The 18,662-nt window shown below is 53.0% G+C and overlaps 2 protein-coding genes across 2 annotated transcripts in view; both read left to right on the top strand.

Annotated features, from left to right (window-relative positions):
* Positions 1 to 18,662, top strand: part of SHANK3 (SH3 and multiple ankyrin repeat domains 3) — a 298,288-nt gene that overhangs the window by 170,427 nt on the left and 109,199 nt on the right. Inside the window, 1 exon segment of the mRNA XM_048925496.1 lies at positions 3,029 to 3,142. Within this exon segment, the coding sequence (XP_048781453.1) occupies positions 3,029 to 3,142 (114 nt within the window).
* The window catches only part of LOC125684168 (uncharacterized), a 100,702-nt gene that overhangs the window by 39,626 nt on the left and 42,414 nt on the right, over positions 1 to 18,662 (top strand). The gene's annotated exons all lie outside the window — the stretch shown is intronic.

Here is an 18,662-nt window from a genome sequence, read left to right on the forward strand (position 1 = left end):
TCAATCAGGGCTCTGCTCTGCCTCCTGCACTGTGCCCAGCCCCCTCCGAGGTGTTCAGCTAAAAGCAGCGCAGCAACAAATCAGAGAAGCAGCCAGAGCTGAGAACTGGAACAGATTGATGGGCGGCTGTTAATTCATCAGCACTGCTGTCCAGGGCTGTGGGTGCCCCATCCCTGCAGGTATCCAAGGGCTGTGGATGGGAACCTGGGCTGGCTGAGCTGGGGGAGCACCCAGCCCATGGAAGGGGTGGGCAGGAGGGGCCTTGGGGTCCCTTCTAACATAAGGCATCCTATGATTCTATGAACTGCTTGCAGTGCAGACTGCAGAACAACAAGGCAGTCCCTTCACAAGCCATTGCTGGTTGCCTCATCGCTTCAGCCCCTGACAGAGGGCCTTCTTCTGCCAGAGGAGATTCCTCATCTTCTGCTGGTTGTGTGGTGATGGGAGGGGATGCCCAGCAGCCTCCAAGATTAGTGCACACGTATTGGGACAGCTTGTAAGATGGTCTTGGGAGACCTGTCTGTCTCTGGGAGAAGTGGCTCTTTTTAACTCTCAGTTTGACTTGAGGACACTTCTGATCAACGTGGAGATGAGGTTCGTGCTGTCAAAGCCACAGGGTTAAGGACTTATCGTGGTATTGGAGAAGCAGCTATAAAGCAAAAGCATGAGGAAATGCAAATCTACCATGGGCTCGCCATCAGGCTTTGCTTTACCTTGAGGATTGGGCTCAGTGGGTCAAGCTGGAGGTTGTCCTTGGGTTTGTGTCCCCTATTGCTGTGGGGTGACAACAGCTGCTCCTGGAGCTCCAGAGCAAGTCCCAGGGATCCCCGTGTCCTGTGCCAGTCGGAGGTCTCTGTATGTGGCAGCCTTGGTTTTAAGGACTCCCTCCTTGGATAAAACCAAGGGAATCACTTCCCTCTGACAGCAGCCACCATGGGATGCTGAGTCTTGATGATGATTATTAGTTTTGTCTCAACGTGAAATGAATTGCAGGCACAAATGTCACGCCGTAATGTTTTCCAAAGGGTGCATCAAAAGCTTATTGCTTTTGGGCCACGTGCAGCAGCTCCTGTTGAGCTAAAATAGCTTCCTCTAGGCTGCGCGTGGCAGCAGAGCTCGCGGTGTGTCCTGCAGCTGGGGAGCTGTGGTCACCCCAACAGGTGGGAGGGAACCAGGAAGGTGGAAGCACAGCAACTCCTGGGCTGGGATGGTTTGCTAGGGAAAGCCAAAGCTCCGTGTGCCATCAAAGCATCACCAGCAATTCGTTCACTGCGTCCCGTGGGCAGCGGGTGTGCAGCCACTTGCAGGGCTCATCCCGTGGGTCGCTCCGAACATCTGCCCCTTCCTGCATTCTTACCCCAGGTTTTGTTGCTGAGCACAGTGCTGCAGGGCACGGGATGCCCCTGTGGTCCCTTTGGGTCGGTGTGGTGCTGCTGTCTCCTCCCAGAGCCCCCCACCCTCGCCGCCGCCGCTGCAGCGCAGCACAAAACGTCCTTGGCTCCATGCAGCGCAGCCAAAACATGGCTGCCTTATCACTGCTGTTTTCATCACAGGTCCCAAAACACTGCGTCACCCAAGAAAAATAACCCTCCCAGCCAAAACAACGACAGCCACAGTCCCCTGAGAGCAGCTGGGGCTGCTCTCCTTCTCCGCTTTTCTGATCAGGAAGGGGCAAATCGTTGTCCTCGGAGTGCGCGGATTCACGAGGTGCACTGCAGCCATTTGCTGGGTGAACAGGGATGACGCCTGGGGGCTCTGGGTGCGACGTATGGATGGTGAACATCCCAAAGGAGGAGCAGTGGTGCTCAGCTCCCTTCCTTCTCCCTGGGGTTACACCTACTTTCTGTGCTCACGCGTTCCGGGGATGATGACCATTTTCTGTGTGGCCACAAGCAATGTCGTGGTTGTGTCTGAGGCACGACCCAAAAAACGACCCCAGAAAACACAAATCTTTCTTGCAGATCCAGATAACGTAAGGCTGGGGGGTGAGGGGGAGGAAGGGTTGCAGATAACTTAGAGACTGACACGGGGATGGGTTGGGGTTGGACTTGATGTTCTTTGATGCTCTTTCTCAACTTGAATGAGTGCTGAATCAGTCAAACACAATTGGTGGCAGTGGTTTTCGTGCAGCCCCGCTTGTGCCCAGGTGCACCACAGAAGGTGCATTGGTTTGTAGCTCCTCAGCAGCTGGGATCCCAGCAGCCTGACGGCGTCCTTCCTCGGTCAGCAGTTGCTGAGGAGTTCCAGCTGATCGCTCCCTGGTTTAACAAGGACACTCCTGGGTGATCCTCAGTTACAGCTGCCATGACTCTGAATTCATTTAATCGTCAGAGCGCATTTTAAGACCTCCTTTCTGTTCCTTTAAGCTTTGGGGAAGTGAAAACAAGGCTTAATGCACGGGGCGAATTTGGCTGACATTGAAGAACCCTGGTGCTTGGTGTCATTTTATTTTGTATTGCATTGCCTGTTAGGACCCCTCAGTTCTCACAGTGACCCGTGTTGTTACCATTACCAATTTCCTTCCTTCTCCACATCTTGTTTCTGCACACAGCTGTGATTTCTCTGCTCCGAGGGCTCTTTGCCCCATTAAATTGCTGCTAAATTACCATGAGAGTAGACCGATCGATGCGGTTTGCCTTCCTGTCTCCAGGAGCACACGTTAGCTGTGTTCTCCCTTGGAGGATGCCCCACGCTTGGCTTAAAGAGAGTTGCCTGGGCAGTGTCCCCCAGTGCCACTCTGCTTCTATCAGCAGCCCGTGGTGACGTGAGGGATGCTCGGCCCTGCTTGGTGTTTCCGTCGTGTGGCTGCACAAAGGCACCGTCTGCCCTTTCTCTCTATGTGACCTGGGTGACAGAGCATCCCAAGGGCTCCACGAGGGGCTCCCGCACACCTGCCTGCATCCAGATGAGCTCTGCGCTCTCAGCCCTTCTGCATTCCCTCCGATGCGCCGCTGCGCCGCGTCCTTCCGCCCTCCCCATTTTCGGGGCCCCTTCCCCGTTCTCATCACCTCTCTGTTTCTTCCCGCAGTGCTGAGCATTGGCGAAGGTGGCTTTTGGGAAGGAACTGTGAAAGGAAGGACCGGCTGGTTCCCAGCAGAATGTGTCGAGGAGGTGCAGATGCGACAGTACGACCCGCGGCAAGGTGAGCTGCTCTGCGACGGCGGCGCCTCTCAGCGCGTGCACGGAACAGCCCCAGAAATTCACAAGCCTCCCTTTTAAATTTCTGTCCCTCTCAGGGTTTGCCCGTGATGAATACATCTGATGAACCGCGTTGCTCGGGGTGTCAGCTCGTTTACTGTGTGCCCAGCAGCACAGCTTGACCCATAAAGGTGGGGTGCAGTTGTGAGGAGAGCACTCAGTGCTTCTTCTCGTACAGATTTTTGTAGTGATGGAGCAAAAGCGTGCGACTGTTGAGCTGAACCTTAAAGCCAGCACTGTTCTGTGGCTTTAAGCTCAACAAGCCCAACAAGCAGTGTTGGGCCCCTCACTGCAAGAAAGATATCGAGGCCCTGGAACGTGTTCAAAGGAGGGCAACAAAGCTGGTGAGGGGTCTGGAACACAGGGCTGATGAGGAGAGGCTGAAGGAGCTGGGAATGTTCAGCCTGGAGAAGAGGAGGCTCAGGGGAGACCTAATTGCTCTATATAACTTCCTGAAGGGAGGTTGTAGTGAGCTGGGGGTCGGCCTCTGCTGTCGTGTCATTAGTGATAGGAGCAGAGGGAACGGCTTCAAGCTACGGCGGGGGAGATTCAGGCTGGACATGAGGAAGTATTACTTTCAGAAAGGGTGGTCAGGTGCTGGAACGGATGCACAGGAAGGTGGTGGAGTCACCGAGCCTGGGGGTGTTCAAGGAAAGGCTGGATGCTGTGTTGAGGGACGTGGTTTAGTGGGAGCTGTTGGGAATGGGTGAACGGTTGGACTGGATGAGCTTTGAGGTCTTTTCCAACCTTGGTGATTCTATGATTCTATGATTCTGCAGGAGCCTTCATTGGGCTGAGGCCGATGGGATGAGGTTCAAGCGAGTGCTCAGCACTCTCTGCCACTCCTGAAAGGAGGTCGTAGCCAGGGGGGTCGGCCTCTTTTCTCAGGTGAAAAGGGATGGGATGCGATGAAACGATCTCAAGTTGTGCTGGGGAGGTACAGACTGGATGTGAGGATGAATTCCTTCCTGGACAGAGTGGTCAGGGATTGGAATGGGCTGCCCAAGGAGGTGGTGGAGTCTCTGGCCCTGCAGGTAGTTAGAGGACGTGTAGACATGGCACTACAGGACGAGGTTTAGTGATGGGACTCAGTAGGTCTGACTCATGGTTGGACTTGATCTTGAAGGCCTTTTCCAATGTGGGTGATTCTAGGAAAGGTTTTGACCTGGTAGCACTTTGCTGGAGGATAAGGCCATGCCAAACTTGCAGATGTTTCCAGCTGTGTTTACAAACTGAGGAAAGTGGTGGGGTTGTGTGACAGATGTCTGACTCTTGTTGAGGCAGGTTGAAGACGGCTATGACACGGTTGAGAGCAGCTCAAGAAACGCATTGAGGTTGTCACTGAAATTCAGAGGGAACAAGTTCCAGGGCTGACATTTTGGAGATGTATTTCTTAAGCTGCTCGTGTTTTTGTGCTTTGGGGGAGAAGGCCACGAGCTGCATGTTGATCTGTCTTTAATGAGGCGGGGTCTTCTGTAATATACCAGAGGAGGTTTAGGTTGGATATTAGGAGAAACTTCGTCTCTCAAAGGGTGGTCAGGCACTGGAATGGCTGCCCAGGGAGGTGGTGGAGTCACCATCCCTGGTAGTGTTCAAGAGGTGCCTGGATGAGGAGCTACGAGAGATGGTTTAGTAGCTTGTGGCACTGATAGGAATGGGAGGGTGGTTGGACTGGATGATCTTGCAGGTTGTTTCCAACCTTGTGATTCTGTGATTCTGTGTGATTCTGTAATGGTGCCTCTAGGAAAGAGCTTCCTTCCCAGATCACACTCTGTAGACCCGCGGTGCTTATTGGTTTGGAAGAGGAATGTCTGGTCACCCACCTCAGTTTCAGGTCCCGAGAAACTTAAGCTTTTCACTTTCCAGTGAGGGCCTCATTAAATATCTCCTGTCTGGAGAACCAAAATTCCCTGGGGTTTAAGGATGGGTTTTTCCACTGAATAACTCACTTTCTGTCGGTTCTGAGTTTATTTCCTACAGCGCATTGGGTCAGAGGACTTTCTGATGACCGATAGCAGAGGTGCTCTCTCATGTAGCATCCTGATGTTCCATGAGGAGATGCAGGTTCTCGTTCTCAGTCCCATTGCTTCATTCTATTCTCCAGCAGCACCTCCTCCAACTCCATACCCTATGTTCTGCTCCAAGCAGTATGACATCTGCATTGGAGTCAGGAAATTCAGGTCTTTGTGCTTTCCATGGGGCTGGAACAGGCCTCTGTGGCATTCTAGGACCATCAGCAGGTGGTTTTCATTTTGGCTGGTGGCTGCCCTGAGAAAGAAGGTGTGGGAATCTGCATGCAGACACCATCAGCTCTCCGTCCCTGGGCCGCTCGTGGGACCATGGTGCAGATGTGTTGGGCAGTGGGAGTGCATCCCCATGCCAGAGGGGCCGTGCTCCTGCTCTTGCTTGCCACACAGCTCCATTCCCACATGCAGAGCTGCTGTGCAGCATCGCCGGCTCGTGGTGTGGGCAGCATCTGCACCGCTGCCTGGGAGCCCGCGGGTCTCTTTGCAAGTGATGTTGGAAGGTGGTCTTCCTGTGTGGAATTTTGACTGGGATGAAGCAGGAGTTGGTGTCAGTGCCCGTGGGTATGTCTACTTCTTGTGCTCCTTCCTCCTGTCCTCAGTGCGTCCCCGAGGGCCACAGAGCTCAGAGTGTGAGCGAGGGGAGCGCCTTAAGGAGAGATGGAGGCGAAGGAAGGCTGAGGGTGAGGAGTGCAGGCGATACACAGACTGCAGAAACAGAGAGAGCACCAGACCCAAAACCTTCCGATTGCTCTGAAAAACGATGACAAGAGGTATCTTGGTAATAAGGAAAGAGTCTGGATTTTTATAGCTGGCAAAAAAATGTAGTGAAGCAAATGGAGCTGACTTTCTCCAGTAAGTTAAAAAGAAAAGAGATGGAATTTGAAGAGAATTTTTTAAGTCAGAGGTACAAACCTCATCTCCAACGTATCCCAGGCACAAGAGAAATCTTGTGGGTAGGGAATCCGAATGTGAGAGTCTGAAAGAAGCCCATAGGAAAGAGCAGAGCTCCCCAGGAACAAAGAATGGGGTTTGTCTGCAAAGAAATCTGTGTGAGAGGGATCTGAAATTCTAAATATAATATGCACCTTGCCAAGCACACAGCACAGAGGAATCTTGAATCATCTATTTCTCCTCTTACAGTTCTCGCCTGTACAAATGAATGAGTGAGGAGAGCAGGAGCAGAGCTGTTAAGCAGTGAGGATGAGGAGAGATCAGAGCTAAATATGTGAAGCTCCAGGTCCACAGAACACTTACCTGCATGCGTGGGAAGGTGGACGGACAGGCTGAGCTGGGGCCGATGTGCCACCATGCCCCTGACTGGGGCCCATCCGTGTGTCTGTGGGATCTCTGGGTCTCTGTGGGATCTCCGGGTCACTCTATGGGGTCTATGGGGCGCTGTGTGTTTTTATGGGGTCTCTGGGTCTCTGTGGGCTCGGCAGCTCTGTCCCACTGTGGGTTGTGGGCCTGGGGCTGTGCTGGAGATGTCCTGGTACCCGGCCAGCCGTTGTCCTGCAGTCCAGACCTCGGCCCATGGACCGGCTGTCCTCAGAGCTGCAGTCCTGCCTGGTGATCGTTAGTCCTTACCCTAATGCCAACCTGCAGATTGGCTTTCAGGCTTGTTTTGAGACCAGCCCTGTGGCCAAGATGCTGTTCTTGCAAGCTGGGCTCATTGCAGGAGCTGGCCCTACACAGGCTGCCTCGGTCCTTGGCCAGTGAGGGCGGTCTGGCTGGGGATCCCCAGGTTCCTGACCCAGATTCCCATCAGGAGCAGCCAACCCCTGCAGACCCCATAAACCACGGGCACCAATGCTCTGAGAGAAAGAATATGGAGTGTTGGTGGAGGTTTCTGTTGGGGAGGCCGTGGATCGGAGGTGGGCAACCGAAAAATGGTTGGCGAAGGAAAATGTCATCGTTTGAGCTCATTTGGATTTTGGGGCAGAGCTCAACTGCGTCGTGGAAAATTATTAGTGAGGGTGGAGGAAGTGTGGGGGAGCACGAGAAGTTTGTCATCTGTTGCTGGCTGATCGGTGGTTGCATCTGTTAAGCGCTTTCACTGGGAGCTGTGGCCAAAAGAAAACGGGAATGTGCCGCTCGTGTCCCTGTGGATGCGGTGAGAACGTTTTACTTGGAGAGGTGGATGAGTCGGTGTGACAGAAACAGGATGAAATTCAGTAGGTTAAAAGGCAGGATCTTGCAGTGAGCTAACGGGAAGAATGCCTGTTGCAAGCCAATGCTATTGCAATGGTCTTGTTGAAACAACTGGAGGGGTTCGTGCATTGGAGCTCTGCTGCCCTGCAGAGCTCACCGGTCTTTGGGGAAATGCTGCTTGGAAATGAAAGGACAAGCTTGGGTTTGTGAAGCAGAACGTGCCACACACAGGCAGCCTGTTGTCACAGTAACTTGTCCGTGGATTGCGAGGTGTGATAACGGAGCATAAGCTCTCCCCTGCACTGCCAGCTTGGAGCCTGGCCTTGGTAAAAACCCAGGGCTGTTTGGAAGCACCTTGCTACTATTTCCGTCTCTCAAGTTTTGTTTGTTTGGAACGGTGGTGTAGCATCTGTTCTGGGAAACATTCCGTGCTCCTTATCTGCTTCCACGTACAAACCTGACTGGAGAGAAGTGCAAAGGAAGCCCCTTGCAGGCTGTATCTGAAGAGCACTGAGAGCCTCCTGGCTCTGTTTTTTTGCCCTATGGCTGCTTCCTGGCCCTTGGGGAGCAGAGCTGCTCCTTCCCTCTGCGGTGGCGCCCAGGAGTGCAGGCAGCATCAGACCCAGGGTTGGGTTTTGCTGGGCTGCAGAGCGCCCAGGAGGGGCTGGGGCTGAGCCAGAGCTGCGCTGAATGCTGGGCACCAACAGCTTTGGCAGAAGGGTTTGGCAAATGGTTTCTTTTCCATGGAAGAGTGAGAGCAGCCAGCTTTGCGCCGAGCGGCAGAGGTTTCTTTTCTCATTACCTCTCACCTGCCCACGTGTTTGTCACAAGGTTTTCTATTGTTTCCATGGAATCCTAGAATGGCCTGGGTTGGAAAGGACAGCAACGATCATCTAGTTTTGACCCCCCCTGCTACGTGCTGGGTTGCCAACCACCAGACTGGGCTGCATTGTTACAGCTGTGGTTTTCCATCGTTGTAACATCTGTATTCACAGAATCTCAGTATTATTCAGGTTGGAAAACACCTCTAAGATCACCCAGTCCAACCCCAACCCATCCTCACCATGCCCGCTGGCCACGGCCCTATTCCTATTACATGAGACTTATGAACAGAGTTCCTGGTGGACTTTTTTTCTTCTTTTTGTGAGAAAGGAAAAGTGATGGTAGGACTGGGGGAGCTCTTTGTTACAGTGGGAGGTATTTGGTTATTTCCCTGCGGGTGGCAGTGGAGGTAGCAGCAGGGTTGCTGCTTCGTCCTGTTGTGAAAGCGCTTTGTGAAGGAAGAGCTTGAAGCACTTCTGGCTGAAAAAACAAGTTCCTTACATCAGGAATGGTTTGAAGTTGTAGCAACGCCTGTTGGATGGTTCACATTGCTTCCACGTTGAATAATGAGGTCATTGCACCAGTCAGGCTTGGCCCCTCTCCGTCTCTTCTTGTGGCCAGCGCAGATCTCCAAGAGCGAACGACATCGGAAGGGGGTTTAAAACACCATTAATTACCATGGCTGTTCCTGAGTCTCCTGCCCTGTCTGTGTTGTTCAGGAGAGTCAGGAGCGTTTTCCAGCCGGGTGCATGAGCTGCACCAGAGCACATCATCACTGAAGACCTCAAAGTACCTGCATTGGGGCCCAGTGCCCATGGGGAAGCTCTGCATCGTCACCCTGTCCATCTCAGAGCGTGGTCCTGAGCCTGGAATGGGAGCAGGGCTGGTCCTCGTGGGATGGGAAGGCACTGAAGCCGTTGGCTGTTTCTTTTGGTAGAGGGCACTGTTGTTCTTCACTCATCCGCTGCCAACCTCAGGTGATAACACACGCAGGCTGCCGAGGCGGAGGAGGACTGTGGAGGATTTGGGTACCTTGGTGAAAATACAGCTCTCTGATCTCCTGCAGTGAGTCGACTGCCTCCTTCTGGAGCTCTGCACCATTTTGTTATGCTTCCCGTTCTGTGATTTCACCTGTGTCTGTCCTGTGTCCGAAGGGACGAGTCACCCATCCCACCTCTTCTGTCATTGCCTAGGAGTGTTGCAGCGCCTGCCTCGTGGAGATCCTCCTCTGGAGGACTTCAGATAGCCTGAACCTGGGCTTGTCTTCGGCTGGGCGGTGAGAAAGCCTCATCCACAGTGTGATGGATGGGGCGTAGAGAGATGAGTGCAGCCCAGGGGCCGTGGTGGTGGCCTGGTGACCATCGGTGTGGGCTGGGTCTCTTTGGTTTGGTTGCAGTGACTCAGAGTGCTGAGCTGTGGGGTTGGTGGCTTTTTTTGAGAGGCTCTGAAGATGAGAGGAAGGAACCCCCCAAGGAAGGGTTTGTGAGGCAGGAGATGGGGGAACAGAAGTCAATGTGGGTTAAACCGTGAGGTGAGGTTGGGGGATGCTGCGTACCTGGGATTTGTCATGGCTTTGCTGCTCTGCCTTTATAGCCATTCGCTTTCACACGAAGAGTGGTAGCAAGAATACAAGTGCAGCTTCAGGTTGTTTCCTGTTTGTTAAAGAAATAATCTGCTTTTATCGTGGTCTCTTGGCTGGAGAGAGGCGGCTCTTCCCCTTCGTGGGGTAACAACTCTGTGCCAGAGCAGGGAATCAGAATGGGGCCTCTGTTCTCTTGCACCAGCGTTTAAAAGCCCCTTAACTTATTTTTCACTTTCCTGCCTTCCATCTGATGCTGATCCTGTCCCCATTGTACCGCTTCTCACGCTGGGCTTCCTCTGTCCGCGCTGCCGTCGCTTTGATCCCCTTCTCCCCGCGTTTTAATTAATCCGCTGCTCTGCTGGCAGCTTCCCCTTCCAGCCAAGAATAAAGGTCAGCCTTGCGAGCACCGAGGGCCGCCTGGCTTTTACAGCTAATATCTGTTACGTTTGCTGATTTTTAATTCTTCCCCCTTCCGAGCCAAAACTTGCAGGTCCCTGAATTCCTTCCAGCTCCGCTTTCACGTTCAGATCCCTTCACATCCCCGACGGCGGAACTCTTTGCACTGATCTGACCTCAGAACAGCAGAAGCTTGCAGGCATGGTGCCCGTTCCCTGAAGCGATGGCCGTAGCGGTGCTGGGGTCAGGCAGGGTGCATGGAGGAGCAGCAAAGTGCAGCCTCTTGTGAAGCTCTTAGCGCGGCCGTGGCTCTCAGCCCTCATCTCCATTGCGCCGTGTGTCCCAGGAGCAGCGATGGCGTTGCCTTAAAGCACTCTCAGGCTGACACCTGAACCTCTCAGAGCCCCGGCCGGTTTGAACTGCAAATAAAGCAGCTGCTGGAGGTTGTTTCTATTGGGCCGATTCGTTTCTGTTGGGCCGATTCATTTCAGCTCGGGAAACTGAGAAAACAAAAAACCCGACTACAACAAAAGGCACGGCTGCTTGGATTCCTACAGCAAGAGCTCAGCAGAATGCTGCTACTGATGCTGCAGAGCATAGCAAACAAAGGTTGAGGGAACTGGGATTGATTGGCTTGGAGAAGAGCTTGGGGAGACCTCATGGTGGCCTTCCAGTGCTTGAAGGGAGCAGATAAACAGGAAGGGAGCAGCTGTGTGTGAGGGTGGATGGTGATGGGACAAGGGGAATGGCTTTAAAGTGAGACAGGGGAGGTTTGGGTTGGATGTGAGAAGGAAGTTTTTCATGCAGAGGGCGGTGAGGCACTGGCACAGGTTGCCCAAGAAGGCTGTGGATGCCCCATCCCTGCAGGCATTGGAGGCCAGGCTGGATGTGGCTCTGGGCAGCCTGGGCTGCTGGTTGGCGACCTGCACACAGCAGGGGGTTGGAACTGATGCTCACCATGGGCCTTTGCAACCCAGGCCATTCAATGGTTCTACAATCCTATGAACAGGATGGCTGGGAACAAAGCCTGGCCTTGCTGCTGCTGCTGGCAGCTGTGGAGCAGAAGCTGCTGCTGCCCGGCGTTCATTCGGGATTCTGCGCCGCTCCGGCTGCAGCACAGCACTGCTTTCCTTGCAGTGGATGCAGGCTGCTCTGCACCTTATTCCACAGCCCCTGAAACAAGCCAGCCCTTTTTCTTTCTCTTTTTTTTGCCGCCAGGATGTTTTGACCATGGGCAGCTCGGGGTTTTTGTTTTGTTTCGGTGCTTCGGCGCCTTTTGCTACGACCTAAGTTGCCGTAGTTAATGCCTTCTGATCATTTTGGTTGGGGCTGTTTTATGTTTTATTCATCCCCAGCACTGTATTTGATACTAGCTCACGCGATGAGTTCGAATTTCTGTCTTTTTTAAGCAACTGTATCATTATTAGTTGCTAATACCTTCTGGTGCTCTTGTATTATGCACTTCCCACCGTTTCTGAAGCTCAACAGCCTGAAAAGAAATGGATACAAATCCCTTCTATATCCAGCTCCCTGCTTTTCCCAGTCAGCTCTTTCGTTTCTTGCCTTCTGCAGCTCGCAGCGTGCATCCCTCCAGTGCTGGGAGCTGGGCTGTGGGCTCAGATCTGGGCTGTGGGCTCAGGGCTGTGGGCTCAGGGCAGAGCTGTGCCCTCGGCTGGTGCCCATCCCCATGGCAGAAGGGACTGCCTGAGCCCAGCTGTGCATGGAGGCTGTCCTGGAGGTTTGCTGCAGGATGTTGGTTCTGTGCAGGTTGCAGTGGGAGGGACCCAGCCGTGCATTGGAGGCTGTCAGTAGTGCTTGGCTTGCCAGTGTCCACACGAGGAACTTGGCTAACACGGCTAGAATCACAGAACCACAAGGTTGCAAAGCACCTACAAGAGGCCCTGACCGTTCTCCTATCCCCAGTTCTGCTGAGGCCAAGGGATTGCACACTGTGAGTTGCATTGGTCAGGGCTGGGTTTCCTTGGGCAGCCTCGGTGTGCTCTGCAGAAGTGCAGGCAGCAGGGAGGGAGGTGGCTGCCCCATCCGCCCCACAGCTGCAGGACCTGTGCCCCCATTCACCCTCTGCATCCTCGCTGCCGACTCAGCTTTCTTCTGGTCCTCGGTTACTTCTCCATGTTCTGAGGCTTGCTGCAAATGTTAACCCCAAAGGGTGCAGCAGAGAAGCTCTTAAAGGATCCTGGCTAAGAACTCTGACCCAGAGCTGCTGATTTGATGGTCCTCTGGCAGATCTTGCTTGGAATCTCCTCTAATTCTCACTAGAATAAAGGTGGGTGGTCAGCACGCACGATCCTGTCTGGGTGTGGGGAAAGAACAAGTCCTGCTTACAGAGGTTCACTTTAACTGCAAGATTTTTGTTGTTGTAAAACATCAGCGCCATTTCCAGGATAGCAAGATTTTGTCATAAAATCATTCAGATTGGAAAAGAAAAGACCCCTAAAATCAGCAAATCCAACCCCAAGCCATCCCTGCCTTGCCCCTAACCCGTGTCCCTCAATGCCACGCGTTTCTTTAGTTTCTTTGCATCATCCAGATTTCCAAAGGCTAGAACAAAGCTGCATGTATTGACTCTTCCTCACTTTCACACCTTTGCATGGGGGAAGTCCCCAAAATGCCCTGCAAATCTTTGAAGGACTCGAGAAACACTGGGGCAGAGTTTGATATACTGTGCCCACGCTTTCCAAAGGCCTTTAGGAGGGCTTTCTCAGAGGCTGCTTCTCTTTAGCTGGCTGAAAGGTGAAAGCAAAGGATAGGAATAAGCACATGGATTCCACTCGAGGTGGAGGTGGTCAGTGCTGGGCCATGGGAAGCTTCCAGCGAGGACAAACCGTTAGAGAGGTGAGCATGGAAAGGTTGTCAGGAGAATATATTGGGAATGTGAGAAAGGACAGAGATGGGGAAGGATTTGTTGTCATTTCCTTAATGTGAGAATTAAGCTTGCTGCCTGATCCCATTGACTCCACAAATGGATTTGCTGCTTCCACGCAGCGCAGCTCCAGAGCTCGTCACTACAGCGGGTGGAGATTAAAGGCTCCAGGAGGAGACCATGGAAAATTCATGGAGGCTGCGTTCCTTGGGTTTATGGAGGTGTTGGTTGTGATCCCCCTGTGCTGAGAGGCAGAAGGAGGCCTTTGCTCACACAGCCTTTGTTTGGAGCTGTGCACTGAGCCCTCCGAAACGTCCTCCTCCAGAGCCCTGCTGTGCAGCTCCTCCGTCACGGTGGGGAATGAGAGCCTCATTCTCTGGTGGGTCTGGTGCCAAAGGTGAAGCTGAAGCAGGGCCATAACCTGCCAGGTCCTTACCAGCAACTCGAGCGAGGTGAGCTCGTTCTGCTGACTTCTTTCTGCAGCTGTACCATGTTGGCACTGGAATGGATGCCCAGGGAGGTGGTGGAGTCACCGAGCCTGGGGGTGTTCAAGGAAAGGCTGGATGTTGTGCTGAGGGACGTGGTTTAGTGGGAGCTGTTGGGAATGGGTGAACGGTTGGACTGGATGAGCTTTGAGGTCTTTTCCAACCTTGGTGATTCTATGATTCTATGTTGTTGGCAGAAAGTGAATCAGTGATGGTTTTCATCCTTATCAGGCTTAAGGTTTCCTCCCTGCCCACTCTTTGTATGACTTCCCAGGTTGGAGGATGCCACGTTATCAGCACTTTCATCTCCTATTTCTGGATCCTGGAGTCTTTCCCCAAACCAGACCTGGAAGGGAATGCAGCAGAACCCTTTGGCTCCTCAACTGCTGTGCTTCCAACTCGAGGACCCCCATCCTCTGTTCTGCAGAGCTCCTCATGCAGAGTCGCTGTGATGTGGGTGTTCTCCTTTTGCAGGAGTGTGAAGCTGAGGATGAGAGGCAGGAACACAACCAGTCCTGCCTCGCTGTGCTGGAAATCCCTGCAGCTGCACAGTGTCACCATCCCTGGCGGCCCAGTGGGCGCCATACCAGCAGGATCTCCATCTCCCCGCTGGCACCAAGTCCTGGGCTGGTTGGGTTTCCTTGCATGGCAGAGGGACAGCTCTCACTTCACCTCTTTATTCTTCATGGTTCTTTCTCTTGGCCAGGTGTTGGGACAGCACTCATCTTCAAAAGGTGGCCTGGCTCTGAGGCATGGCTCCCTCGCGTGCTTTCCGCTCTCGTGTCTATTGGGCGCCATTTCAGGGCCGCTTCAGTGGGACAGCACATTTTTGGGTGCGCTTTAAGCGGTGTGAACACGTCTGCTGTTGGTTGTCTGTCACATGCAGCTTCTGCTAACGTGGCCCTGTGTTCTGGTGAGGCCCTGACAGAGCTGCTGAGGCCATCAGGCACCTTCCTGCTCTGCTGCAACGCACGACTCCAGAAACAGGGTTAGGAATGGGGTATGGGAGAGGATTTGGGCTCCCCAAGCGCACTGGAGTTTGGCAGCCCGACGGCCATCTGGTTGAGCAAGGCCTTGAGGTCAGGACCAAGCAGCAAGCAGCCTCTGTGCCTCATGCCACTGTTCTGTGTCATCTTACGCCATCTTATTTTGGGTGCCCAAACGGCTCTCGAAGCCGGACCGTGGAGCTAAGGGACAAAACTGGAACTCCCGATCCATCAGGTTGCACCCAGTGAGTGGTCGGGCTGAGGTGAGTCTACGCCGTCCCCCTCCGCTTCCTGAGAGGTGTGGGCAGTGAAGATCACCCCTGTCCCCGCTGCCTCCACGTCCCCAAGGCACACGTTGGTCAGTGCAGATCGAGGGATGCAGTAGAAGGAGGAGGAGACATTTTTCCAATTAAAAAACAAACAAACAAACAAACACAAAAGTGAGGAATATTGGAGATGCCCAGCATGAAAGGCTTTGACTAAGGTTTAGGTCACCTCAATTCTGACATTTCTTAACTGCATTTGAAGCAGGCACACGCTCAGCCTGACCACGTAGCTCACAGGCAGACAGACAAGCGCGGATCCATTTCTCTCTTGCTGTGCTGGTGCCAATAAGTGCTGTCCCCTGCTGTCTCCATCCCCTCTGATTAGCGCCCACTGCCTGTAAGCTGCCTCTTTTCCCCGGAGCTGTGAGCACAGCTCTGTATTTTCCCAGCACGTGGTTGCAGAGTGAGGGGATCCCTGGGATGGCAGGACAGCAATTTGTTGTGCATTTGGAGTGGCGACGTCTGTCCTGCGCTGTGCCCTGCGATGCCAACGGAGCTGTGGTTCAGGTACATGGGGAAAAGGCTCCTGGGTCCCCGTGTGACACAGACAGCTTTTGTCCTTGGGGGGCACAGCGCTGCACGCAGAGCAGAGGGGACGTGGCACAGCAGATGGTGGTGATGGCTCTGAAGGTGCTGGTGGGACTCTGTGTGCTTGAGGGCTCCTTTGCTGAGCTCCCCGTGTGCTGTGTGCGTTCTGGGAACCCAAGTGGAGCAGTGCTGGATTGTGGCTGTGGTGCCAACCGTCCTGGGCAGCGTGGAAGTGGCACTGCTCCGTCCCTGTTGGTCAGAACACAGCCACTGCTGCAGGGTTTGCAGTGGGGTTTGGCACAGGTGACGTTCCTGGAGAGAACGGAGAGCTTGGAGATAATGAGGAGCTTGTGGTAGTTCTCAATGAACCTGTTTTATGGTTATTTAACAAAATGGTTATTTAAAAAAGAAAAACACACCAACAACGTGAAGAAAAAGGTCCATGTTAGGGGCTGTGTCATCATCTCTGCAGCGCTGTGAGAGCCGAGGGCCTCTCCAAGGTCCGTGAGCTGCCCAGCTCATGGGACAGCATCTCCAGTGGGCATCTTCACAGAAGCACAGAACCACAGAGGTCGGAAGGGACCAGAAGGGATCATTGTGTCCAAGTCCTTGCTAACACAGCTTCCCTGCAGCACGCCACACTGACAGGCATCCAGATGGGTCTCGAATATCTGCATGGAAGGAGCTTCCATGGAAGGAGATTCCACAACGCCTTGCTTGGGGCGTTGCTCTCCCAGTTGTGTTGTAGCCCTGGGAGTCAACACATATGGGGAAGTTTGCTTCTGTATTTTGTTAACAGACGAGAAATTAGACTTTCATCATAGAAGAACTGTAGAATCATTAAGGTTGGAAAAGACCTCTAAGATCATCTGATCCAACAGTCCACACTCCACCAATATTGCCCACGAAAACATGTCATTAAGTGACACATCCCTATGTTTCTTGAACACCTCTACATGTGGTGAATTCACCACCTTCCTGGGTGCTCTGTTCCAATATCTCATCGCTTTTTCAGAGAAGAAACTTTTCCTAACATCCAACCTGAACTTCCTCTGGCACAACTTGATGCTATTCCCTCCTTGTCCTTGTCCTATTCCTATCTTGTCCTCTTGTATTTTGATCTCCTAGTTTTTCCTGAGCCAAGCAATTGAATGGAGAATCCTCAGGAATGCATTACCACTCTTAGACAATATTCTTCCTAATATCCAACCTGAATAGAGTCATAGAAATCAGCCAACATGGATAGGGAATCTCCAAGAAGCCATTGCTCGAGTCCTTCTGCTCCTATTCCAAGTCTGCTTGAACATCTGTACACCCACACAGCGTTATTTCACATGCCAGATTTTTAAATTTTAAGCTCTCCTACAAAGCTTGGACAGTTTCTCACTTAAAAGGGAACAGAGAAGCCCTACAGTCCTTCTGTGGGAGCGACTCAATCAAAGATGTCATGAAAGGGGTTTAATTTCAAGACTTTCTGGGGTGCCTCATCCCTGCAGGTGCCCCAGGCCATGCGTGGGGCCCTGGGCAGCCTGATATCATGGGAGGGTGGTGGGGCTGCGTTTGGTTCCTTTCCAACCCGACCTGCAGCTGAGTGGTGCAGCTCTGTGGACTGCTCTCCCTGTTCCCCTCAATCTGATGGCTGCCCAGCTGAGCCCTTGCGAGGGGTGAAGCACTGAATGCTGCTCTCTGACTCACAGTTATTTGAGAGTCGACTTTCAGCTTATTTGTGGGTTTTTTTCAGTTACAGATGGGCTACAAACTCTAACAAGCATAATCACATTGCAAGCATAACTCATAAATGAAGGCAAGAAAGACTAATACAATTATCTCCTCGGTGCATTTGTGCAACGCTGGCCAAAGTTGCTCCAAATGATTACATCTTGTACATAAATTATTGTATGAAACTAATTATGCTACAGCAAGGCTTCTAGAATTATTCGCTTTCAGAGGAAAGTTGCATTTGAACTTCAAAGAATAAAGATCAGTCGTGGGGAAAACAGCAACGAGTTGACTGCCCTGCATAAAACACGGTAACAGCACAAATCACTGAGCAAAGACATTCTGGGGCTTTTCTGTCTTCAGCCAACAGAGCCAGGTGCCGCAGGGCTGTGAATTAGCCGACTCTCCTGGTGATGCTAAGGAAGGGAAGAGTCACACTCGAAGGGTTTCCACGCCTGCTCGCGTTTGAAGTGAGGTTTGCTGATGCTGGTGCGCAGACGTCTGAGCTGCGGCTGCCAGAGGAGCACGTGGAAGCAGCTGGTGGCAGCATCCCCCACGCTGCAGCTCCTCGGTGGCGTCCATCGCGATCCCTTCTGGGCTCGGATGCCCCGTGCCCTTCATCTTCTCAGCGTAGTTCAGCATTTCTTGCTCTGAAATAATTCCCTTTTCTCTCCAGCGCCGCGTTGGGAGGCAGCCCCAGCCAGATTGGCTGGCTGGCACCAAGCCTGGAAGAAGCTTTAATTGTGGTGGCATCTGCTCGTCAGCCTACTCCGAGTCAGGTGCTCAGCAGCGCTGTTTGGGACGCGTGGGTCTCAATTCACAATGGGCAGCAGCTCTGCGAGGGCCGCGCTGGGCTCGGAGCGGGCGCCTGCAGGGCTGCAGCAGAGCAAGGACCTCTGTGCTGGCTCCCAATGGAGGCACCGCTGCTGGGAGCCACAGCTCGCTGAGCCCAGCCTGGGTTTGCTGGCATTCTGCACCAGCAGTCCCAGCATGGGTGGAGCTCGTGGAGCAGCACAGCTCCCTTTTGGCACGCAGAGCCGAGAGCTGCCGGGCTCGTGGTCTGGCTGCTGCAGGAGGAGGCGGCTGCCCGCCGGTTCTCCTGACCGAGAGCATCGTCTGCGTGTGGTGTCACTTCTAGAGTGGTGAGATGGTTCAAAAAGCAACGAATCGGGGCTCCCGTGAGGGATTGGTGAAACAGAGCTGGGGCATCTGTGAGCCTTTTTGGTGGGTGAGTTGGCACAAGAAGCGTCTGCATACTGGTGTAGGCACAAGTGCAGGCCCCAGCTTCCTCCATTCCCGAGACAGCATCTCCTCTGACTTGCACATTACTGCTTTTAGTGTAAAATTTCAATTTAAAAGATTGTATCCGTTTGAAATCCTCTTTTTTGACCAGCGCAGAATCTAATTGGTATCTCCCTTCCTGAGTTCCTTATCTGCTCGATGGCTTTATGGTTTGTGATGACCTTGACCTCTCAGCGGTTCGATGCAGCTCTTGGCTGATAGCAGCAATATTCCTGCTGCTGTATTACATGATTTAAGAGATGGTTTTCCAAAATCTGAC

Source organism: Lagopus muta, chromosome 1 (genome assembly GCF_023343835.1).
Source record: "Lagopus muta isolate bLagMut1 chromosome 1, bLagMut1 primary, whole genome shotgun sequence".
NCBI classification, from domain to species: Eukaryota; Metazoa; Chordata; class Aves; order Galliformes; family Phasianidae; genus Lagopus; species Lagopus muta.